This window comes from Trichoplusia ni, chromosome 7 (genome assembly GCF_003590095.1).
Source record: "Trichoplusia ni isolate ovarian cell line Hi5 chromosome 7, tn1, whole genome shotgun sequence".
NCBI classification, from domain to species: Eukaryota; Metazoa; Arthropoda; class Insecta; order Lepidoptera; family Noctuidae; genus Trichoplusia; species Trichoplusia ni.
Genome location: NC_039484.1, coordinates 1097909 through 1122506, shown reverse-complemented (window position 1 = coordinate 1122506; position 24598 = coordinate 1097909). Strand labels below are relative to the sequence as shown.

The 24598-nt window shown below is 37.3% G+C and overlaps 2 protein-coding genes and 1 pseudogene across 4 annotated transcripts; 2 read left to right on the top strand and 1 right to left on the bottom strand.

Annotated features, from left to right (window-relative positions):
- LOC113495715 (REST corepressor 3) lies at positions 1 to 7235 on the top strand. 3 transcript variants are annotated; one of them, XM_026874614.1, is made up of 11 exons: positions 1 to 292; positions 615 to 752; positions 830 to 1044; positions 1131 to 1319; positions 1819 to 1911; positions 3053 to 3168; positions 3325 to 3556; positions 4033 to 4186; positions 4491 to 4643; positions 4817 to 4902; positions 5098 to 7235. In XM_026874614.1, the coding sequence occupies exons 1-11, from the start codon at positions 187 to 189 to the stop codon at positions 5188 to 5190; spliced, it is 1575 nt and encodes a 524-aa protein (XP_026730415.1). In that variant the 5' UTR covers positions 1 to 186; the 3' UTR covers positions 5191 to 7235. The 3 variants fall into 3 exon arrangements, with proteins under 3 accessions (XP_026730415.1, XP_026730414.1, XP_026730416.1); XM_026874613.1 differs by having other exon boundaries at positions 2 to 292; positions 600 to 752; XM_026874615.1 differs by lacking the exon at positions 1819 to 1911 and having other exon boundaries at positions 3 to 292; positions 600 to 752.
- Positions 7236 to 7307: 72 nt separating this feature from the next.
- On the top strand, positions 7308 to 23986 carry LOC113495717 (cilia- and flagella-associated protein 61-like). The gene is made up of 32 exons (XM_026874616.1): positions 7308 to 7898; positions 8189 to 8323; positions 8577 to 8737; positions 8955 to 9099; positions 9689 to 9824; positions 10016 to 10173; positions 10270 to 10333; positions 10454 to 10689; positions 10817 to 10908; positions 11194 to 11305; positions 11777 to 11888; positions 11964 to 12040; positions 12118 to 12294; positions 12498 to 12576; positions 12979 to 13104; positions 13239 to 13351; positions 13504 to 13635; positions 14002 to 14196; positions 14668 to 14796; positions 15058 to 15218; positions 15671 to 15858; positions 16089 to 16284; positions 16756 to 16925; positions 17357 to 17460; positions 17888 to 17953; positions 18248 to 18380; positions 18831 to 19004; positions 21107 to 21220; positions 21529 to 21651; positions 21886 to 21957; positions 22128 to 22157; positions 22686 to 23986. Exons 1-32 carry the CDS (start codon positions 7753 to 7755, stop codon positions 22839 to 22841), a joined length of 4212 nt encoding a protein of 1403 aa, XP_026730417.1. The 5' UTR covers positions 7308 to 7752; the 3' UTR covers positions 22842 to 23986.
- LOC113495716 lies at positions 19114 to 20977 on the bottom strand (annotated as a pseudogene).
- Positions 23987 to 24598: the final 612 nt, after the last annotated feature.

Sequence of the window (24598 nt, the reverse complement as noted above, 5' to 3'; positions counted from 1 at the left end):
TGAATGAAACATTACCTTCCGTGTCTGGTTTGTCAAATTATTGATGCGGTGGTTTGAATCACGTTTGAATTTAAGTGCGAAGCTCCGTAATTCCTATATTTTCGTTTATTTAATTGTAGTACTGTTTAAATGAACCCTTGAATTGTGTGGTAATTAAGTGAAATCTGTGTTATCAAGTGCGTGATCATGGTTTTGGCTGAAAGAAGTAATGATGTTCGAAACGGGAAGCGGTCGAGGGGGCCAAGCCCCAATGGCCATGGAAGTCCAGATTCCAGTTCTGAAGATGAGAATGGTACGAGATATTCAACATTTCGTATCGCTTGTTATTGCTTTGGAATATTATTGTTACGGGCAATTGGAGAGCTTTTTGCATGTTGATTGGTACTTACGTTTGTACTATACGTATAAGTAAGTACCAAATCAATTGTAATCTCGAGGTGAATATTAATACACTACGAGCAATCGCTTTAAAATCTCTCATGCGGTGATATCATTAATCATTATCATTTGACAATCGTGCTTTATTTTTTATGCTTACCATCATCGCCTTCATCCGCTGCGTTCATCTCATCCACAAATTGTAAAACGAAACCAAGCAGTAGTACCATTTGCAGCCGAAAAAATCAGAGTGGGCAGAGACTATCAGGCAGTTTGTCCTGAACTGGAACCAGTTGATCAACGCAGACCTGAACTAATTTCTGACAGAGCTTTGTTGGTTTGGTCGCCCACATGTGATATATCCGACGTCAAATGTAAGTTTACATGTGTTACAAGTTGGAATAGTGTATTATTTACAGTTTTTAATAAATTTATCTATTACTTGTTTTAGTGGATGAGTATATTACCACAGCAAAGGAAAAATATGGGTACAATGGTGAACAAGCACTTGGGATGTTGTTTTGGCATAAACATGACCTCAACAGGGCTTCAATGGACCTTGCCAACTTTACTCCATTCCCAGATGAGTGGACAGTTGAAGATAAGGTGCTTTTTGAACAAGCTTTTCAGTTCCATGGCAAAAGTTTTCACAGAATACGGCAGATGGTAGGTTTTTTTATGAATTTTTATATTTAATATGTTTAAATGAATGATGTGAAAGGAATTCTGAATTGAAATTGTGTTTTATGTAGTTGCCAGACAAATCAATCGCATCATTAGTAAAATACTATTACTCATGGAAGAAAACAAGAGCTCGTACATCACTTATGGATGTTGTGAGTGAAGGTCGCAATGCAACTGGTTCAGGAACAGGCAAGAGGGAGTCAGGGGCTGGCTCAGAGCCTGGAGGGTCAGATAAAGACTCTGACAATGATGAAAAGGTATGTGTCAGCTGTTTGTTTTGTCTTGTAGCTTGTTGTAAAGTTGTGTTGGATATAATTTGCTCCTTTTTTATTGTGTGCAATGTCATTGTATTACAAAGTCAAAGTTACCTAATTCAATGATTATATCAATTCTAAAGTATTCCCTAGCAATTTAAATTACAATGTGATATTATCTGGATTGTCCAAAATTCAATTGTGTATAAAATTTGTGAAAAATTTAGTAAATAAAATTGCAGAGTGGTAGAACTTCTCTAAAAAGTGTAAATAAAATTGGTATAACTCTGTAGTTGTGGAGGAATTCTCTGTTACTGGCTCTTAATAATATTTACAGAGTAGATTTTATGTAAATTATTTGCTCTACATGTTATGAACACTTATTCACCATTAATAAAAATAACTCATACTATATTGTACACATAGAATAGTAACTTATGTTGGGTGCTTGACTGGTTCATTTACATTATTGTTAGTTATGGACATGTGTTGAATATGACAGAAGTGGACTTTCCACCGTGGTATTGTCCGTGGGGGGAAGGCCCTCGCGGCAGGCGGGGCTTCGCAACGCGCCACCGGCCAGCAGGGCGCCCAGGTGGGTGCTTTGCTTCCCCACAATGAGTATAACCTTGCTGTCACCATGGAAACTTGATGTTCAGTGTCTACCTCCATCTTCTCACTTATATGTCGTTTCAATTGGTGTTATGTCATACTTTATTTGATATTAAGATCTTTTTAAGAAAATACATGTTGGCTCCCTGTTTTAAGAATCCTGTCTGTACTACTCATGCCATGTCATAGCACTTATATCATTTGCACTTTACATCATTATTTGGTTATCATGCAAGTTTTGATTGTGGCAACATATGCTTGTGTACTCTTTTGTACTATACAGCAGATATTTAAAATGTAAACAGTAAATCACAGCTTTTGATGTTATCACTTTATTTCGTTAAAGTATTTATTGTACCATACTGTTGTAAAATATTGTATAAATGCTTATGTATTTGATTATGCTTTATAATTTTAATTTTTGACCGCTCTGCATTTTTATCTACAAACCTATGATTGCTACCACTCTCTTGTGCAACATTCATTTTTAATAATACTAAAAGTATCATGATACATGAATTTCATTCAACTTCATTACAACCTACATAATTCTGTATCAAAATACTTTCTTCTCAATTGTTCATCGTAAATTGAGTTGTAGGATCTAAATATTATTATGTATAGTATGCAAAATGTATTAAGTTTGATTCCTTATTTTATTGCAATTACAATTTTTGGTACAGAATACGATAATTTGCATTACTGAAAAAGGAGAATGAGTGTTGATATAATAATTAACTGTGTTTGAATGATGCATCATATGTAATTTATATTGTGTTGTGTATCTTGATGGACCTTCTTAGACAGTAAATCCATCAAGTTTAGTTCTGTGTACTGTATCCACCTGTTTCCGCATAATAAACTTAACATAGCCTTCTTCCTTCCCTTCACCCAGTTTCCTACAATGTTCCCGCATGCTTCCTTTAATAGCCCCGAACAATGAAGGTCTACTTGTTTAATTAATCTAATGTGTGCAGAATATCATTTAATATTCTAATGGGTTTTAAAAGAAGTGTGTGAGAAGTCATTGTTTCGTCTTTGTCCGTTCGTATACGATCTTACTAATTTCGTCTAGCTGGTAAGTCGTAATGTGCCAGGAATGTAAAATGTTGATTGGGGTTTAGGGCGAGGGCGGCGGCGAGAACGCGGGCAAGTGGTGCACTGTGTGCGGCATTCTGTGCAACCAGATCACGGCGCACAATTCGCAGAAGTTGTGTCAGGCATGCCTCGTGCACGCCAGGTCGGTAACGATACTATACCTACTTCAGTTTTATTAGTTTATCCGCTCGTTACAATCACTTGCATGTCATAAACAATGCAGTTCAATACATTTCGAGTGTGATTTGATTAAGTTAATATAGGGATGGCTATTTGAATATTGGCGGTAATCTAACAGACGCACGGGGACGATGAGGCCATTGTGCGGACCGTCCGGAAGACGCGGTCCGGGTTCCAAACAGCAGCGGTACAAGCACCGGCTGCCGCGTGGCATTTACATCAATCACGATGATCTCGTCGCCATGGCCACCGGCCCCCAGCCTGGCGATGCCCCGCAGCCCGGACTTATCAATCAGGGCGAAGCTATGCTCAAAGCTATGGACAGAGAAATTATATCTCTAAAGAGACAAGTAAGATGCAACCCGCTACGATGACGCTATGTAGTGCCGTTGCAAGACACATTCTCACCGTTACGTTGACACTACACTTCTAAACTCTATGGGTGCCTTATTTTTCCAAATAGAGGATGGAGTGTCTAAGTTCCAGTGGGATGTAACGTGAGAATGTGATAACATAACTAATTTTATTAAATAGACATAATTTTGTAGTACATACTTCATGCTAATTATACTGCAATACTGTATTAGGTAGTATTGTGGGAAAATGTATTCTGCACACATAGATTAGTAAAACCATCATTTTATTAAGTTCTTTGATTTACAACCATACCTCCCAGAGCTTGTTAAGTAGCTGTGCGACCGAATCCCAAGTCCTACTATGTAGTTTCTTGGATAATCCAGATATGCACTTTATATCCTATGTACAGTTATTTTTTTATGTTAAGCGATCTGTGTCGAATTGTCTACAGTAAATATATTTCTAATAGGTGCAACAGAATAAACAGCAACTAAGTGCAATGAAGCGCAAGGTTGGAGACACTGGCGTGGAAGAGTTGAGGCCTGGTGAGCCACCCGCAAAGATTAACTCGCGCTGGACTAACGATGAATTACTCATGGCAGTGACGGCTGTTAGGAAATATGGTAAGGAATTTCCATTGACTAGATGTTTGATAGGTGATTTTCCTAAAATAATTACGTCAATTCATATTCATTAGTAAATATTATGACTAATTTATTATAATAATCGGAAGATGATCTAGCACCTTTTGTACAAGCATTTCTTCGTTTAGTAAGTTTAAGGGTTCATCGATGCTTCTATGAATTGACACTCTAACATGTGTAAAGGTTAATTAAACTTAGATTTAATTGATGCTATGGCAGATTATCGCAAAATGTAACTACCAATGATTTATCCTAACTCAGTAATTACTTTTTATACCTATAGGCAGAGACTTCCAAGCGATTGCTGAGACGCTGGGCACGAAGACGGAAGCGCACGTTCGTTCCTTCTTTATTTCCTATCGGCGACGATACAACTTGGATGCTATGGTGCGCGAACATGAAGCCGAGCGCGGGAACGCACATCACATACAAGCCGGTATGTCATATTATACATCCCAATCTATCAGCGATAGGTTTAACTCTTGTATCTCGTTAAAACTAACTTCGTGACGAAAATTAATTTTACCTTTCCTACTTATTTGTCCAAACTTATAGGTTTGAATATATCGTATTATTATTATATTTAAAAAACAATATGGCTTTTTATAGGCACCACGAGCACAGAATCGGCTGAAACTGGTGACAATGCTAATAATGGAACAGGCTCCCCACAGACTACAAACAAAGACGAAAAAGTAAGTATGATGTACTCAGGCTAGAAACGGTTGTTCTTAAATGCCACAAGGCAGTAAAATGTATTTTCTTGTGTGTTTTTGACGAGGCCTAGGATATCAACTTTTTACAGGTAACTTTAAATAGTTGATATCTGCCTCAATATAAGTTTCTCAATAATCAAAACCCTTTAGTAAACTCATGCTTGCGTTGTGTAGACGGAGGTGGACAGCGAGGGCGTAGCTATCGGCGCGTCTGCGGAGGCGGGCGGGCCGCCCACCACGCCGCCCAAGCACAAGCCCAACAAGTGATCCGCGCGCCCGCGCTAGTGGTTCCCACCGCCACGGACAGCTCGGTAGCACGCATTCCATACCAGCTAACCAGCTAGTGGTTCCGCGAGGACATTTTACCCCAATCTTATCCAAAATAACACTGTACTAGAAATCTATGTTCCAGCTTTTTCTAGAGTAATGAATATAAAATTGTATTTTATAACATGCTGTATATTCGTATGCTATTCAGTATTCAGTCTCTAAGCCCCAAGGCTTTATGGCACATCTCTCGAAACTCAATGTATAATGTATTTATTGGTGCGCTATATTATTATCAATTAGACACGCTGATCAATGTGTCTGGTTGATTTTAAATCCTTGAATTTCTGATGGAATGAGGACAGAAATGTTTGTATACGCTTTAGGGGAGCATCAGACTTGTGTATATAACTATAATGTATGCTGATAGGTTAGTTTCCTTTTTAGGAAGCTTGTGTATAATATGTTTATCGATAAGTGTGTTCCTGTTGCTGGTATCTATGACTGACGCCCGAGAGCTGTGCTCTTAAAATGAGTTGTCGTGTTTGTCCAATATTTCTTCAGATTTATCAAGTGTGATAGAGTTTTTAGATTTAATATAGAAATACCATATTAATCACTTGCCTTATGTAATAAGTTTGTCTCTTGTACTCGCATGCTTATCAATATGACTAACCACAGGAGATAGATTCAGATCTACTACATGCTTCTGTGGTGTTTATTAAGATAGTTTTCTATTTAAAATGATTTTAAGAGATAATAGTAGCTAGATATTTTCATGTAAGACTTATTATTTTATCGATAAGGATACTATCAATCTTGAATTTTAATGTCCAGCTGTAGTTTTATAGATAATTATAAAATACTAATGGTGAATTAATGCTAGACAGGTATACTATTGATACTCATATAGGTAAAGTGGCATTTATAGTTGCAAATGTGTAATGTTCCATTATAAGGCCATAGATTACCGCTTCGTTTAATAAAAGCAATATATCGAATAATACAGATTTTTATGCACACTAGAATAGCTGTGAGATTAATATTAATAATGATCTTTTTCCATACAATTAATAGAGCGATATAAGATATAAAGTGGCGATATTTTTGTACTAGAAAAAGACCTCCCAATGATTAGAAAATGTGGTATGATTGATGTTTTTTAATGGTATTAACTTTAATTTTGTACTTTTATTGTAGTATTTAGGTTTTATTTAGTGTAATGGACTACCGCGTCGTTTATAGCATAATCTACTAGGTTTTAATATTTTGTACATCACAAATGAGATGAGTTTTTGCACCGGTTTATACGAAGCCGAAGATAATCGTTACCGAAATATCATTTTTACTTATTCAGTGTGAATTGTCGTACATAACAATTATGTAGTATTATTTACTAAATAATTTAGAAACGGTGCATTCGGTAGATAAATTATGTTTCATACAAAACTACGACGAGGTTTGATTCCACATTTTTTTGTTAAAATTAACATCCGCCTAACATTGACGTAAGCAATATTTTTAATTCAATTTATTCTATTTGCTGTAATAGCTTATTTTAGTATCAGGATACAGATTAGTCTGTACTAACTTTATTTCTGGTTGTATGGGAAATGGGTTCTTTAGTTACGCCTACACAAATAAGTTCCTTGATATAAAAATATTATTTTGCAACTGATTTGTGGTCAGACAAAACTGGTTTAACTATAGAATTAGTTTCAAAACGTTAGCATATTTAGGAACGGCGTAAGACCTTAATCACTCCAAAGAGATCCACAAAATGAAGTCATCTTATTTATTGATGCTAATTAGGGCTAGTAAGAAGATTGTTACTGAATTAAATTATTTTTATTAGAATTATTGTTTTCTGTATATTAAGAACTTAAATCAATTGACAAAGTGTTTTTTATTCATTAAGTAATGCTCAAACTTTATTGTTTTGTCCTATCACTTGACAGTGGTCTCCACAAATTATTTAGTAGCTATTACCGAAGTTAAGGGAGTTTTCATTTTAAGAATAATAAATAATTGTAAGTATGTATGAACATTTGATTTTATTTGGTATCCTTTTTGTACACTCATTTAGAGGTACCTAAAAGTAAAAACAGCTATAACGACGGTGCGGTGTCCGTCAACCCGTCTGTCATCACGCTTTTTCTCAGGACCCATGATAGCTAGACAGTTGAAGTTTTCACAGTAAGTCAGTACAATATCTAAATTGTACCCTTGTGTAGTCATTAATTATACGGCAGACGTTACTACAACTATAAGTAGATAATGAAAAGGAAAAAAACACTAAAATATTAATAAACGTCGAGGTAAAGCAACGATCGTTGGGGTCATAACTTTGTTGGTATCTTATTTTTCTAAAAAAATTGTATAAACTATTTGTACGGGCCCTTAGTGTCGCAAGTGCGACTCGCACTTGTCCGGTTTCTTACAAGACTTTTTTCTGAAAGATTTGCCTTTTGACTTTATTTTCTGTCAGAGGTTGTCATTGTAATAATTATTGATTCTTAGGAATTGTCTTTATATTTCAATAAAGTCTTGTAATATTTGCCAATGGCTACGCGTGTGGTTAAGCCTCCTCCTCTCGGTAAAATACGTTTGGCGTCTCCCAAAGATGCTCCGGATATACTAGTCTTGCTAAGTGATTCGATATCTCTGAACTTCAGGGTCAAATGTACATTTGACATCACATATCTCATGTAAGTGCTAAGGAAAGGAGAAAATATACGTAATACCAAGACGTTTGTGATAGGAAAGCTAGTTAACAAATTATTTGTATAAAAAGCAAGCCGAAGGTACTTAGTTTAAGGAGTATTATGATTTGCTTAAGTATGTTACTGCTTTCTCAGATCGTACGCAAAAACGTAAGATTTTACAAACTGTACTGACTTCACTAGGACGCCAGCCAGGGTTTGTCATCAAAACAACGCAACACAAACGATGTTAGTTAATTTATGAAATGTCACGATTAACGCTGTTTCTTTTTTAGTGAAAATTGTGTACTTGCGCTATGTCAATTGGACCCCCAAGGTGCGATTATCGGGTTCTTAGCGGCAAGAGATTATCCACTGGTGCCAGCTGTGCATCCATCAGCATGGGAGGAATACGTGTGGGCGAAATACAAGTAACCTCTAAAGCGGTGTAGTTACTGCTGCTTTAACATTTTATAATGTAGAGAAAGATTTTATTCATATACTGCGTGCGTTAGGTAATTATATTTACCTATTTGTAGTCACGGTTCAAATTCCTTATTTCTTCCCAGCAGTTATTTAAAAAATGTGTAAATCGTGTCATGATGCGGCAGCTTAGTTGGTATAATTCGTACTTACTTGCAAGTATTATATTTAGGTAATATATTGTCGAAAGTTATTTTTCAGAGTTCCGGAAATGAATGCTAGAAATACATTGTTCTTACATCTGTTATGTTGGAACCCGGCGTACGGAAGAGAGACGGTCGATAGCATGCTCAAGTCTGTGTTTATGAACGATCAATACCTTCTACACATCGCTATGATCAAATCATTAATGAGTCACTCGCGTATGTAACCACGTCTATTAAACAGTTTATTAATACTGTGATTTTTCATTCGATTTTTCTATTTTTTGGGATATTAATTAAATTATGCCTTTATATAAAGGTCATACAATAAACACAGTCAGAAAACAGAAAATTCGATTGAAATCGATCATTCCAATTTCTGGAGTATACATATAGAAGTAATTTGATTTAGAAGTATCATATATTTTTTGAACAGAATTAATACCTGGTCATGCTCGTTCGGAGGCATCATTTAGACGCGTGACGGCGGCAGAACGCGGTATGAACAGTGACCAATTGCCCGTACTCTGCATCGCTGACCGAAGTGAGGTCTGCCCGCGTCTCAGGATTAGAAGAGCTGTGTTAGTTCATATTTTTATATGTTTCTTAAATAGTTGAAACATTTCGCTGTGGTATAGTCTGGACTAAAACTACCCCATTACGTAGCCACAAGCGGGATAGGTTTTTCTGTATTGGTAATGAGGGCGACCCAAGAGTCGATGAATGGACTGTGTCAAAGACAATATGACTATAGAGAGTAATTCTTGTGAGTCAGATAGAAAGGTACCGAAGAAGAGGACGTGTTGCCAGTGCCGTATTATCCATAAGGCACTTTAGGCCAGTGCCTAGGGGCCCACTAAGACCAGGGGCCCAGCTCGATAATTTTTTTACTGAATGAAAATAACTTGAACTAAGAGGGCCCCCACTCCTTTGTTGCCTCGAGGCCTCGGGGCCCCTGGGCCCCTAGGTCGGGCCATGTTGCGCCGACCCCAGTAAAATAATGGGGATAAGGGCAGTGGAATGCAAAATTCTCAGTTTAACAATCTACTTCTTCTTTATCCCAAACTTCGTTTATATGCAACTGGCAGTCTCTGCTTCCTTTTTTCTTCGTCACTATATTGGTATTGCTGAATCTGCGATTTTCGTGAACTAGGTATATTAAAATTGTAGAGAAGAAGACAATGACGACCTAGTGCCAATTATTGAACAACATTCAGATCGCTTGCGACAGATGTACGGAGAGTTTTACATAAGCGAATTGATATCTAGGCATCCTGAGTCTGAGCGGGTGTTACTGGTTTGTGAGGTAATAGCAAATATAAAAAAAAAACAATATTTATCATATATCTTTTAGTAGTGGTACCTACGTATGTTGTATCTATTTAACTTATAATAAAGGAGTATTGACAAAGGCAACTGTAAAACAACCGTTGTAGTTTGTAACTTGTACCCTTTGTATTAAGGTAAAGTAATTGAAGACGTCAATATTTTTTGCAGCATAGCGAGTTAGCAGTTGGAATGATGTGCCTAAACACACAGATCAATTATCAATCCTTAGAAGAAAGTTTTGTCTTATCACCTTTTGGTGGATTAAGGCATTTACAGGGCTCGCAGCTGCCGAAGTTTCCGGCAAAAGAGGTTGAGTCCGCTTACAGGTAAGCTTTGGTAGATTCGTAATTGTAAGATAATTATTAAAATATAATAAATATAAATTAATTATTGACTTTTTTACACTTTTTTTTATTTATTAGCCTTTTGGCAGAACCGCATTATACGGATTCATTTTTTAAACAGCAGCAGGATATGAAATCCAGGGTAAGAAAATTTATAATTAATATTAACATGTATCAATTAAAAAGGTTACACATTTGTGTGTTTTGGTGTGTAGCTACTAGTGCATTTTTTATGACTTAGATGGTTACATATTTTTATTAGGTAACATGGGTGTTTGAAGCTGATGAATTTAACGAGTTCCGAAGTGTAGGAGCATCAACTTCTGCCAACCAAAAGAAGGTTGCTGAACCGTTTGAGAAAGAACTCCATAAAGCTCAACTCGAAATACTTGAACTTTTTGATGACGAGGAAGAAGAGGCATTTGAATTTGACATCGTTAATATCGATAATTTTCTTTTGAGAGTGCCTGAGATGCTGACTTTGGATACTGAAAGAGGGTAAGATATAAATGATAATTCGTATTATTTGCAAAGTATGGGTTCTTTTCCATTTTCCATACTTATTTCGAAGACTCATCATCTCTAGACAAAATTATAATGTAATAGTTGTTAACACTTGTTGTAGACCGGCACACAACATAATGAATATAATAAGCGGGAGGAAAGACTCTTCTATTCCCGAGGGAGGAAGAAGAGAGAGATCTAAGAGTAGTAGGAGTAAGTAGCCTTTCTGATAAATCAAAATACTTTGGACCACATAGCATGTCAGAGTCATCTCTTTTTAAATTAACTGTTAAAAACAAGTTAAGTACGAATGTTTGACCTAAGTCTGTCATCTTTGTCCAAACGACTTGAATGTTTGTGGAACCCCTAGCAACACAAGGATTAATTGCTTGATTAAGTGGATAATCAACTTTAACAAATATTCAGTGATTAAGCAGAAGTCGTTATTTAAAGATACAAGAAAAACTTATACCAAATCTTATAACCCATAATTTACAGTGTCTGGAGGTGCAGGGGCAGCTTTCAAGATGCCTGAACCTATAAGATATTCAGGAACACCCAATGCCTTTCTTCTAGAGCTTTTTGCTATTCACCCAAATTATGACGAAAGGTAGTTCTAGTTAGTAATTAATCATTGATATTAATTAATTAATCATTGGTATAAAGCATGCAGACAAGGAAGAAAGAACAAATGTGGATGGTAAATTTTTTACAGGGGATCACCAGATTGAGCGATAAGTCGACATATTTTTGTTTGCCTTACTGTTTTGTCCCTATTACTTTTCCACGAATGGCTTCTACTTATAAAGCGCGCTCTACACTCGCGGCGCGAAAGGCCGCGAAAGCCGCGAAACGCGTGTGTGGTTTTGCGCGTTCACGTTCACGGTTTGCGTCGTTCTTCGTTCGTTGTTTCGGTTGCACGCCGTGAATCGCGGCGTGAATTCACAGCAAGAATCGCGAGCGAGTGTAGAGCGCGCTTCAGAAGATTTTTGTGAAAGATCATTTTAAAATAATTAGAATGTATGAACGAATTCTGCGATTTTCTTTTATTTATGGAACTAAGTTTGGTCAATGTTATTAGGTATGGCTATGACATGCTTGAAACGGCCTTCGAGATGTTTCCTGACAGGGATTATTGCATCATGTGTCTCCCCTCGAATCATCCCCCTTTTCCACTTCTAGAGCATTTCACGGTAAGTTCATTTAATCGGATGTATTGAATTAATGTTTAGCCTTTGTCTTGAATTTTTTTTAATATTTTTTTACAGCTGGTGACACCGTTTGGAAGTAGCATGAGATACATAAATGAAACGTTGTACGTTGCACATGTGAATTCTGTGAAAGGGTAAAATCTGTTTGAATACTTGAATTATTTTGAGAGAGTTCTGGATACTTATAAGTCTATTTAATTGTGTATTGTAGAAAGCTGTCCGTCCGCCCGGGCGAGGCGGTTGACACGATTGCTTTGAACGATGTCCTGGAGCATGCGCCCCGCATTGAGACTTTACTTGCCTTATTCAAATCTACCCTGAAGTCCTATACTCTTCAGTCCTTTATATTACTCAGCGAAAATCAACCTATAGGACTTATTATTATCGGGTAAGTTTAATTAGTCAAATTCGCATTTTCAATAAGCCGTTTTTTGTTAGGTCCCCGTGCCTACCTTTACTATCTGCACTGGACATACTGAATAATATATCTTGTACTCATACTTAAAAGTTAAAATCTTTTACTAGAAGGAGACTACATTATTCGTCATCGTCCAGGTGCACTTTAAGCTATATATAAAAACTATTTTGCAGTCCATTAGAAGATGGTACAGCAATACGAATGCAGTATGACTTGGAACCTGAAGCTCGTCGCACGGGCACGGACGGTACGGTAAGTGACTTCTTGTCGAGGTCTAATGCTGGACATAGTCTTGCTCGAAGTTGTGACATAACATCCGGTCCTCCGCGTTCCGGCTACCTTTTTAGGTCAAGGGTCCATCGCCCTTGGGGCGTCCTCCAAACTCCACCTAAAGTTATTAGAAAAGAGCGTTAATTGCGAACCTTAAATAAATGCTTATGCTTCGTGGCCTACGACAGCCTATTTAATACTCCCAAAACAATTTTACTGCATTATTAAGCTAAGCTTGTAGCAGTAAAGCCAGTACGAGGAAACCTTTTTTAAGGTGAAATAAAAAGTAGAGTAGATTGTATACGTAGGTGAAACACGATACCCTCACTGATGCCTCGGTTGCGTTCAGTATGCTATGCAGTGACAACAGAATATTTGGTTTAGATATTAGCCGGTGTGATGTCGCCTGCGTTCCTGCCCCATTCGCGCTGGTACATGAGGGAGATGCTACGACATTCCAGATATTCCACTCTCTTCTGGATTTGTAGGCTCTTTGCTAAAGGTGACGCGGTGAGTCGTTATTTTTAAGTATCTTTATAGACCTTAATCTTACTTGATGTAAGGTTCAATATTGACTTAACTTACAAAATGAAGTTACTGTATCCATGATGGTTTATTTTAAAAGGTATTTTATTTTTAACTAGTGTCCGACCCGTAATTTAATGTCGTTAGCTGGTTACATGTCTCCGGTGCATCCACGACACACTGTACCTAATATTAGTGGAAATAAAGATTTGAACAAGATATTTGCAGATTTGTAAGTAATTTTTTCAATGTTTTATTTTTTTCTTACTTATTAGATCATTTATTATAATGCGTATATTTGCCCGAAAAGTGTATCAAGATAAATGTTTCTAAGAATTAACTTTGATATTTAAAATGTATTTGAACTCTTTTTTTCTTGAACAGAGCAAGCCCATTTGCATTATGGGTTTTAGAGCGCCCTTTGACTAGTATGCCCAAAGTTTTTGTGAACGTCAACATAGTGGTGGTCGGAGCCAGTCGGACAGGACTTGCGTTTCTTGAAACGCTACTTATGGGGTAAGCAAGCCATTTGAAAAAAACCTCAGCTTAGTAAAAAAAAGTTATGAAAAAATAGGTTTTGTTTTTCTTTCGTTTGAAAATAATTATCAAAATTAGAAGGAACTTGTCCCTATTCTTGTAAAACTTTCCTTATTTGTTACAAACACAACAAAAGATTTGTTACAAATTTGAAACATTTTTTGTCCAATCTTATTAAATTATTTTTGGTTAGTAGTGAGCTAGGACAATTAAATCCCACAAGCCTCCCGAAATCCTGTTCCATGCAAGCGAACTCGTGCAAATGAGTTCTTGCTTGCGTGGTAAAGGGTGACGACTCATTGTCCAGTAGACACTTTAAAATTCTTATCATACGTTTCTACACAGTCCAACATCGCAGTATCTAACGTTTTGTAACGTGACGCTGGTATCGGAGCACGGACTGCCAACCGTGGTGGACTGCCTGAAGGCCGCAGACATCTGTGTGCCGAGAGACGGACGCTACACCGACCGGTACATCAAAAGCGTGCCTTTCTTCTACTACGTTGATATCATATCCGCTGTCATGATAAAGATTGATCGGTGAGTAAATATTTTGGTGAGGCTCTTTGAACTTTTTTCCGGACGCGAAGACATGAAATAACTCCACCCATTTTGGGCTGAGCAGAAGGGACTGTTAGAATTTTACTGACTAAAACCCAACCATCTCCCTTCTTTTGTCCTTACCGCAGTAACAGGCATCAGCCATTTTGAGCCATTCTGTGAGGCGCGTGAAGCATGAACACGCCATAGGGTACGGCTTGGTCCCGGTTGGGCGGTTTGCCACCAGGATCAGCTCCGCTTCTGTGGTGCCCAGGAGCGTCTCACGATTGGGACGAAAAGGCTCTTCTTCGCATGATCTGGGGATCTAAAACTAATATTAAATACTAACGCAACCCTCGAAAAAAAAGACGTCGTACACTGAGAGGTGTGCTACAAAAAAAAAATTGTCACTGAAAATATTGTTCGTCATATCCGAGTAGTGCAAAAACGAATGATTCCTTATGTCTATAGGAAGCGCAAATGCATCCAATTCGGAGGTGGTGGCACAAAGTATTACGACGAACTAGTATTGACTTGTGGACAGCAGTTCCAACATCCTGACTACTTGAAGGAAGCTTTGGGACTTGCTAAAGAAGTAGCGTAAGCATAACCACTTCATATTAGACTGGAGCAAAACTTTAATTAGCCTATTGAATTCGAGATGCAAAGAGTTTAGTTGGTTGGCCGAACAGATGTGGCACGGACAGAAATGTGTTCTGTATTAAATGTCCCATTGGTGGACAAAGAACCTACTCATGACTATCATAAAATGAATATGGTCGTGTTATGTGCAGTCTTGCTCAATATTAAGGCACGCAAATTTTCTGGCTTATATAACTTACTAATATCTATTTTCTTTAGAAAAGGTAAACCCTGCGATCGATTGCTAATGGACAACCCTAAGAATTCAATGGACAGTGTACCTATACCTCCCGAGACGCCAGAGAACGTCTTCCTAATTAATTCTCTTTTCGAAGCTAATATATGTCTGAAAAAACTGTTGCGCATGATCAGTAATCCTAGTTAGTATGACCATTTATTTATTAAGACTTTATTACTAAAGAAATTCTTTAAAATGTGAATCAATAGATATACAATTATGTAGCCTTTTGTTTGTACAAGATATAATATATTATTATGTATTGTAAACTATATGTTGCTCGCTTCGTCTCCCTCCTGGATTTTGGTTACAGCTGCAAAACATGACACTCCTCTAATAAAGTTGGAAAAAAGTAGCAACTTCCAAAAAAATTGAAGTCGAAAAAATCGAAATCAGTTCAGCCGTTAGGGCTTGAATAGATTTCAACATACTTTCTCATGCATAACATCAGAGTGATTGATTATACACTAATTTTCCTTGTCAGACTAAGACGAAAAACAAAAGATTTATTTGCTAAGGATTTAATAAATATTTAGAAAGATAACTACGCGATTGCCGCGATACTCGATTCGAACGATAGTTTGTGAGTTACAGAAGAATACGGTGGACCAATGAGCAAAGAGAACCGGGTGGTTGTATACGGTGATTGTGTCGAAGCATACAGCAGCATTGCAGCTCTGCTAGAACTTGGGATTTCGGCTGAGATGATAGTTTTCGTGGAGCCATTCCCCTCAATCGAGGAGCCTGCTCCATTAAGAGTCAACTGCTTTAATGATGAGATGGTAGATCGATTTTTGATATTTAATGAGAAGCTTTTTTTTAATATCGATGTATAGCATCGAAACTTACAAAGATAGTTCTACCTAATTTTCGGGTAGGTATGTGCAATTACATATCGTACCGTCGTTCGTCGTTCTATTCAATCCTTGTTTTTGAAGATACGAACACTACCACAGTGTATGGGTTTCATTTTACCTTTTGTTATAGAACCATAAAAACTAATAAATTGCAGATCGATGAAAGAGTACAGGCGTCTGTTGAGAGGCTAGGTATTCACACGATACGCAAATGCCATCTAGCGGCGTGGCATCAAGTTGGGAACCGAGTGGAATCCCTGGACTTCATGACACCACTCACTGCTATATCACTGAAGTCCTTTGCACTGTTCTATTATGGAATTCAAGCTATCAATTTGCATGCGTTCAAAGGTAGGTCCCATCAAGATTATTATTTGTTTGGAGCTTTTGGAGCTGCTAGCAATCTTTCTCTGCGATTGCCAGCAATTTGTCTAACTGGAGATCTATGACAGTTCCGGCGTCAGTCAAAGCTCCTTTATCTACCACGTTGTTGAGCATCACTACAATTTATAATAATCAAGGATTATTAGTTTGACCATTAGTACCTATATTTACTACGTGTCACTTTTATGCTGACGATCAGAAATTGGTGTACATACTGTGGACTCTGAGGCGAATCAAAACGATGCCAGTGCAGTGCAGAGGTGGAGTATCACTAGTAAAATGGAATTCAGCCCATGAAAAGACTATTCTGAATTGAAAATAAGATCGACCTTAAATCAAATTTCTTTTGTAACATATTTATTACTTTATCTTGGGATAAAATACTACCAGCGGAATATTTAATTATGTAACCATGGTTTGTATAAATCCTTATTTCAGCAATAAACGAGAGCGGATTAGTTTACGATGGTGGTTTAGTGGTTAGTCCTACGTTTGAGACGAACGATCCATGCATATACGGTGCGGGCACTTGCGTGAGATACTCACGCAGGTTGTATGCAACACGGCGTCTACATCGGGATTATTGCTCTGAGGACATTGGAGAAGCGGTATTTATTTTTTATTAATTGGTGCATTTATTGAGAGTAAAGCGAGGAATGGAGCGCAGTTTACTGGGAATCGAAATTACGGACCGCATTTGCTTTTCTATACTACGCTCCCAGAGTCCAAGCCACAGATGTAGGAAATAAACCTGCAAGGTGTTCCACCTTGCAGGTGCAGTGCGACTGGGTCAGCGATGTCTGCCGAATGCGTACCAAAATGTGGGCCAAAGTAACGTGCAAAGTAGCATCACGTGGTAGACAGCGTGACGTCAATTCCTACATGAAGGTCTAGGAAACACTTGCCCTTAAAAGGGAGAAATGGAAAAGCGAGAGAGAGGGTTTACCTTTAGACTCCTTCAACAACCTAAAAACCTCATGTCGTTTCAACTTTTTGCTGTCCTTTTGGTCAACTAATCATGGTCCTATTCATATTCTAGCTAGCAACACTATTCTTGCAAAAGATGGATCCATTCGTGATGGGTGACCCAGAGAGGCGTGCAGCATCAGATCTTCTACCGAGATTCAGCTCAACCAGTTTAGGGTACATAAGTTGACATCTTAAGGAACATAATAATATGGCGAGGAAGTAATTGAACAGGGATGTGCATGGGTATGGGAAGAGGACAACCAAAGAAACAATCGATGGATTGTTGATGATGAGGAAAGCAAATGGCTGCAAACAGTGTTTCTTGAGAGATGACGTCAGATAGAACTAGAAAATCTTTCTCACAAATACCAATATGAACGTCATCATTTATTTACACATATTTGTTTTCAAAACTAGAAGACCACTTTCTTTGCTGACTTTAACCTGCATTTAAGTTAAATTCTTGATTTTAATGTCAGATAACATTTCACGAATCTGTTTGTAAACACTCTCCTTATGATCGACTAAGTACCGGTGCACTTAGTCTATCATAAGGTAAGGATATATGACAGACGAATAGTATTAATCTCAAACTCCATAGGTTCAGAAGCAGCTTAAACAACATCTCTGTCAGTTCACGGCCTTCCACGACTTCGATTTATAGACGGTAATTTCTTTTGCTGTAAGATTTATACACTAATAAAAAAAAATCAATCAGGTCCATAGGTAGAAAATAGGTTGAAATTAAGTTATGATTTTGTTTTGATTATTAATTTAAAATTGGTTTTACTCCTGCGAACGAAACTAGCCTCTGTAGCCAAAGACCGAGTTAAATGATATGAGGGAAGGGTTTTTTTCACTTCAGTTGGACAATAAAAAAATTGTTCCTGTTTTCTTGTTATGGATTAAAAATCAAGTTTGGCCATAATCGGTATGTAAATTAGGATGATGCATTTTGCAGTTGGCAACCAGTGATGAAGTTTGAGTCGCCAATAGTTCAGTCGGCCACTTTACCTGGACCTTTGTATTATATGAAGCTTAGGAAACCTGGTAAGGAGACCCCCATGGCTGTGCAGCAGCTATTGCCACGACAGGTAATGTACTGAGTATATAAATATGGTAAAACCTTGTCCGAAAGATACATATCACGCTTTTACAAATGAGATTTATTGATTTTGACAACTTCTTATTAACAGTGTTGGTATCACAAATATACAAAAATTCTGATAATACTCAAGGATGATATTCGGATATCAGTTAAATTCGATTATAAGGATCATTTCCCAATTGTCAATTCTTAATGAATTATCTTGTCCCCATTCTAACTGATGGCGCTTTTGTTTAGTAGGAAAATAATTTTTTACTGCCATTTAGAAGGGTAAAAACTGCTTGGTTTCAGCAGGTAGCCATTAGCATGGACATTTCGATGGCAAAATGTAACTCAACGACTTGACACATTTAACATTTAAAGTCGATTTATATCTAAGACAGGTATAATCTGCAGAATTTCCCAAGATTCTCTCCAGTGTTTCCTTATCATCTAGGGACACACTCTCATAACGGACAAGCGTGACAACCTCTTCAAGCTGCAGCTGAACGTCCGGCATCAGGTGGACGCCGTCACCTGCCTTTCGCACAAGCCATTCTCCACGGAGATATTGTCACAACTATATGGGAAACACGAGGCTTTCTTTGGCAAGCTCTACACTAGATTCCAGGTCAGAGTAGAAGTGATACTATAGATTTGGTAGTTTAGGTTCTCTAACCACCGGTTTACACATTATCTCCGTTTTGTCGAATCCGTTTTTGTTGTTGATTGGCATATGGAGTTGTATGAGCGACTTCAAGACCCAAAATTCTAGTGTACAGGAAACAATTTAAAAACGGGAACGTTAAAGCTTATTAGTGTGTGCGGTAAATTACAAGGTAAATATGTATAAAACTTCTGTAGTATAAAACTGTAGTATAAAACTTCTTCAGCTCTAAAGGTAAAAATCGATGGGTTCAGTGGAGGAAACAATTTTTTACTTTATAAATTCTGTGGAACAAATAAATGAAAGCAGGATCTTTAGGCTTTTATTGCACCAGTTACTAAACAAGATTGCCGAGGTATTAAGGTCGTGCAAGTCTTTGAAGACTTTTATTTGATTCGTGAGGATATTATGAAAAAAGAAGACTAAAATTTATAATTTTTTTAATTTTTTTGACTAGTTATTACAAGACATGTTGATATAAATGCCACAGTAAAGTAATCGGTTAACATTTACGAAGCAAATGTCGCACTAGCGGTCAAATACCTGCCAGGGTCGCTCCTCCCATAGCCGTCACGCGTCTGGCGTCGTCCCGCTCTTGCATCTTGAACATCTTCCTTTTGAGGACTCCAGCAGTCCTCCAAAAGAAGATAGATATTAAATCCTTCTGTTTACCCTCTCTTTGTCATCAAGTTAGCCACTCGTGTAAGGCTGTCGACGCTTGCATATGCGCGTACATTAGGTACCACCAAGTAATCACTCCCGGGGTTGTTCTTTTTTTAATTTTCCGAATTAATTATGAATTAATTTACTTTAGCAATGTACTGATTGTCAATTGGAATGAACTCACAGAGGTTTTACCAATCCATATGGGTGATGATTTTGCTGCTAGACGAAGTTGGCATTCATACAGAGTTCTACGTTTCACTTGATGACTTCGTAATTTCCGATAGATGGACCATTCATCGGTTCTTCGGCACTTCTCGGTTTTCAGTGTCAGTTGAGTTGCGTCCGTTGCTTTAGATCGCGATAAATAAATCTAGTAAGCTATAATTAAAAAGTTTGTTACTAGAAATGTAGAAGTGTTAATGATATCTTTTCATTTTCCTTTCCATTTTTTTCCTTTTCTTTTCGGCTTGCTTACTGTCTTCAGGAGCTTGTTGGAAGAACCAAGGCTCAAGTATATTTGCCCAAAGCAGCCATAATGCCCGCGCCGGTAAAAGCAGCAGTAATAACCAGAAATAGTTAGAAATAACGGCCAGGATATGTGTGATAGCTGATAGTATCACGATGTCTTTTAAATGTTCTCCTATACCACCTTCCATATTTAGGTCTAAACCAGGATTAACAAGTTGATTATTTTCAGAGTAAGTGGGCCGGCTAAGGTATTTCATAACGTGGTAGCTTGTTGAATATATGAATAAAACCAGGATATTTAAACAAATTATTCCAATGGTGAAGTTGTCGTAAAAAAATCCTATAGTGATAACTCCATAGATTGCACTAGATCCGAGAGCCATGTTACGATAGAAGTTCACAGTTGCTGAATTCTCCACTAAAATTTGTTTAGCACCTTTGGTTTGAGGTTTTCCTTTTGGAGGTGGAGCCATGTTGCACTTTTGTATTGAGCAGATGAAGAAATGGTAACAAATTGAATCTGAGTATAATTAAGGTAATGAACCGGTCCAGAAATGTGGACAAAAATGGGTGCAACACGTGCCTAGTTCGGCGTCGGACGGTGCAGTACTGGATGTTCCGTGCCGCCGGCCGCGCACTCCCCTCACCCTCCGCACGTCCTTTGACGTCACAATTTCGACGAGCAAACAAGCTTTAAAGCTTCACATTACCTCTGTGGTTAAACTTCTAACTTTGGATTAGAAGATTATTCTCTGCTGAAATGACCATTCATCTTTTGTAAAATTGCTTAAAAAATTATTGACGTTCATCTGACTCAATTTTGGTATTCATACAATTATGTCAGGAGTAATTTCTATGTATCTAGTCTTGCCTTTCTGGAGTATAAAGAGACGCTTCTAAGAAATTACTGTTTAAAAATGTTTACTTTACAGAAGAAACAAATCGATGATTTCTATGACTTCTTCACTCGTCCTTGGATGTCAGCGTTGTACCAGGAGACCTTCACAGATCTCGTTGATGATATTAACCATCAAGATATTGGCACGGTACTGCACTTAAACCTTTTAATATCACTTTAAATCCTTCCTATTTGAAAAAGAGCTAATTTTACAATGACAGAATCCTTACTCGATTTTGCGAACGCCATCTGTATGATTATTTTTGCATCTCTGCAGCATGACTGCGAACACACAGTTACCATTTGGCTTAAAATAAAGGAGCGTATGTTAACGTTCAGTGTTCACGTATGTTAGAGTCACACCAAGAGATGGCGCTCTAAGCATATTACAGAAACCTCCCAATTCTCAAATGTGAGATATGTACCATATTTAGTGTACTATCTTTATGTTTTCAGATTTATGATCTCGTAAAATCCAAGTTTGCTTTGTTCGATCAAGACGCGGGGGCAACAAAGTCGAACCCCCTCATGAAAGTACCTTCAGATGCCTTGATCGACTCCAGTGCCAGTTATATGAAGGTACCCACTTAATATTATATGAACATTCAAAGGAGTATTTCTTAGGAGAGGGATTACCATACTTTTCTTATCACTTCTTATAAGGTACTGCTAAAAGGAGAATGCATCAATTGTATTTTAGTCAAGGTTCTTTAAGTTTATACCTTAAGCAAATGCAGACTTGAATTCTTTCTCAATGGAGGTTTGTAAATGAAGGTTTACACAGATTTACGTTTTTCTTTTTTTATCTTCAAGGAGCCGAGACAAGTGGGGACATTCCGTGAAGTGATTGAAAGATTCCTTGCCACGCAGAGCGGGATCAAATTTGTAAGTACAATACTTATTATTGATAGCAGATAAATGAAAGAGAATATAAATAATCAGATGCCTCCAGTTTGTAACTGTTTTTTGTTTTGTCGACTGGTTTAAGCAATTTAAGGATGTGTGCATCTACGTGTGTGCAGTTTTTAATAATTGAATATTATTTTTAATTGCAGGATGCACAACATCCGACCGATATGCCAACGGTAAGTTTTATCCTCTTACATGGTTAGCACGAAATAGATTCAATTCAATAAGTTAGAAACTTAAAAGTGTACTATACCGTCAGTGCCGGATTAAGCCACCACGGGGGGCTGTAGCAAATTCGGCCAACGGGGTCCTTTACTTTGCTTTAGTTTCTCAAATTCGTTATTTTGATTTGCTGTGCTACCAAGTTGTGTGTAGTGCAGTGTAAGCAGTATTAAGCAATAACGAGTATACGAGCATCGCTCAATTAAAAACTTTTTTTGTAATCAGATAGGCGTTGGAGCACGGAGTCTCCTCTTATTAGCGGGGTCCTTAATATTTGTTTCTCCTGCTTCGTGGTTAATCCAGCACTGCATACCGTGTCCCAATAGTTTGAACTTAGATTAAGAATTAATTTATTTCCTGTTTTTGTAGTCTTTCTATTACCGGCCTCCTTTATCTAGTTCTAGCCTTAAACACCAGGCATGTTATGTCATGTGAATTATAACTACAAAATTGCCAAAAAACTTCATGTGTTTTTTTTACAGGAGTGTGGCCAAGGCCAGGCCATACGCAAAGAAGCGTCTGAATTCTGGAAGCATGTCGATGGCGAGAGGATTGTGATGGCACACTTAGCTCGCTACTTGGAAACGCACGCCGTCACCAATCCGCACTTCGCTATACCCAAACCAGAGTGTACTTAGGACTTAGGTGGGTACTGTTGATATGGTACAGAGGTACAATTTTTCTATGATGTGTCTTGTTTTGGTGGTAATTATTTATTTTCCTTTCTGACTTTATTTGTCTTCTATCTTCTATACTTGTCTATTGTGAGACTTATGGTGTGTATCATTTAACGCGTTATCTCCATAAGGGTGCGACGTCACCGATCTGCATTTTATGATCGCTTCAAATCGAACTGTACTTAGAACTTCGATTGTTATTGACGTGACGAGGATTAGTGCAGTGATCTTTACGATTTGTCTTTTTGGTGTTTTGGCTGCTGTCTTTTCGTCTTATGTGTCTCTTTTGAATTGGGTTTAAGTAGATTTCGAAGAAACAAATATCGAGATGGGAATGTTGTCATCAATCATTATTTCACAATAACCTAACCTAAATACATTTAGGGCTTAGGTAAATAATGTAATTGAAAAAGCGTTTCTGTACGATGCAGATGTGTAGATTCTTCTTTTAGGGGAAATTTATTTTGCTTCTTCCTTTCTATGTTACTTTTTCAGTCCTTTCCTAATGTGACTCTTTTACTTGTACAAGTAGTGTGGAAACGAACATTTATTATATCTCGATTGGATTGCTGCTGACCATTTGCATTTCGAAATAAACAAGCCTGAATGTATTTAGGATCTCCTTGACGCACAGAGATTCCACCTTAATGCATTGGTTTGCGCGTTATATTTTGATTTCTCATCCGCATCATGAAATCTGAACGAGTTTTTCTCCTTGATCAGATGTATGATGAAGTCTCACTTTGTTGCCTTTAATCCTGATTGTACTAAGTACATGAGAATACGATACGGTTGTAACCACAAACTTTATGTCGATCAGAATAGAATCGAATAAGATTTTATAAAGATTGCTCTTCCTTTTACTGTGTAACCTTCATCAATGAATCTCAAACTTGATAGCTTGGTATTATGATATTCGTGTTATCTCAAATGGTTTTCAATTAAATGGACTTGGGTTGGATTGATGAATTTGGATAGAAACTCTATTTGCTAAAGCCAGTTTACATTATATTAGTTTTTCGGAGAGTGATCTAGATAGTGCACCTAGAGAGCTAAGTTCTTTTGGCGTGTGATCGTACTGAACAAGTAGCGTTTTAAATTTTCTACTAAAATAAAAATTAGGACGTAGGCTGATACGTATTCCGGGATTTAAAATTATTGGGAATCCCAAAGCCTACTGAAAACTCTCCCGTAGACTCTGAAGTAATGTGAGCGATTAAGGATATTTGGATATTTTGGAACGTTTCTTGTTGATTAATCATCTTTCATTGTATAATTATGATGTATCTTTGTATTGTTATACATTTTATTTCCTCTAAAGACATGTTGATTTTTTTTTCTCGACTTGAGTTTCGAGACATTCTTTAAAATAAGGTCTTATAATGATTTTTATTACTGAGAGGAGCTAGTTACAGATTACATATTTCCGTTTTCATCTTTCGATGCCTAGGGAAAAGTGCCAGGGTATATCTGTGTTCTATTGTATTAAATTAAAACAGTGTTACATTTTAGACAATTTATTTCATTTTACACATGTTGTATTAGACAAGTTTCCTTACATAATATATTTACATTAAAATGCACAGTATGGCCATTGATTGGAAATAGAAATCCTTCAAAACAGTCTTAATTGATATAAATTTGTTTTTGTACAAAAGCCGAAACAATGACAATTATTATATTCATTTTATTTTACGTCTATAATAAGTTACTATGAG

Coding starts and splice junctions, on each gene's coding strand:
- LOC113495715 (XM_026874613.1), top strand. CDS start 187: ATGGTTTTGGCTGAAAGAAGTAATGATGTTCGAAACGGGAAGCGGTCG. Junction 293..599: donor CAGTTCTGAAGATGAGAATG/GTACGAGATATT, acceptor GAAACCAAGCAG/TAGTACCATTTGCAGCCGAA. Junction 1,320..1,818: donor ACTCTGACAATGATGAAAAG/GTATGTGTCAGC, acceptor TGAATATGACAG/AAGTGGACTTTCCACCGTGG.
- LOC113495717 (XM_026874616.1), top strand. CDS start 7,753: ATGGCTACGCGTGTGGTTAAGCCTCCTCCTCTCGGTAAAATACGTTTG. Junction 15,219..15,670: donor GCGCATGATCAGTAATCCTA/GTTAGTATGACC, acceptor TGTGAGTTACAG/AAGAATACGGTGGACCAATG. Junction 21,958..22,127: donor CGCAGAGCGGGATCAAATTT/GTAAGTACAATA, acceptor TTTTAATTGCAG/GATGCACAACATCCGACCGA.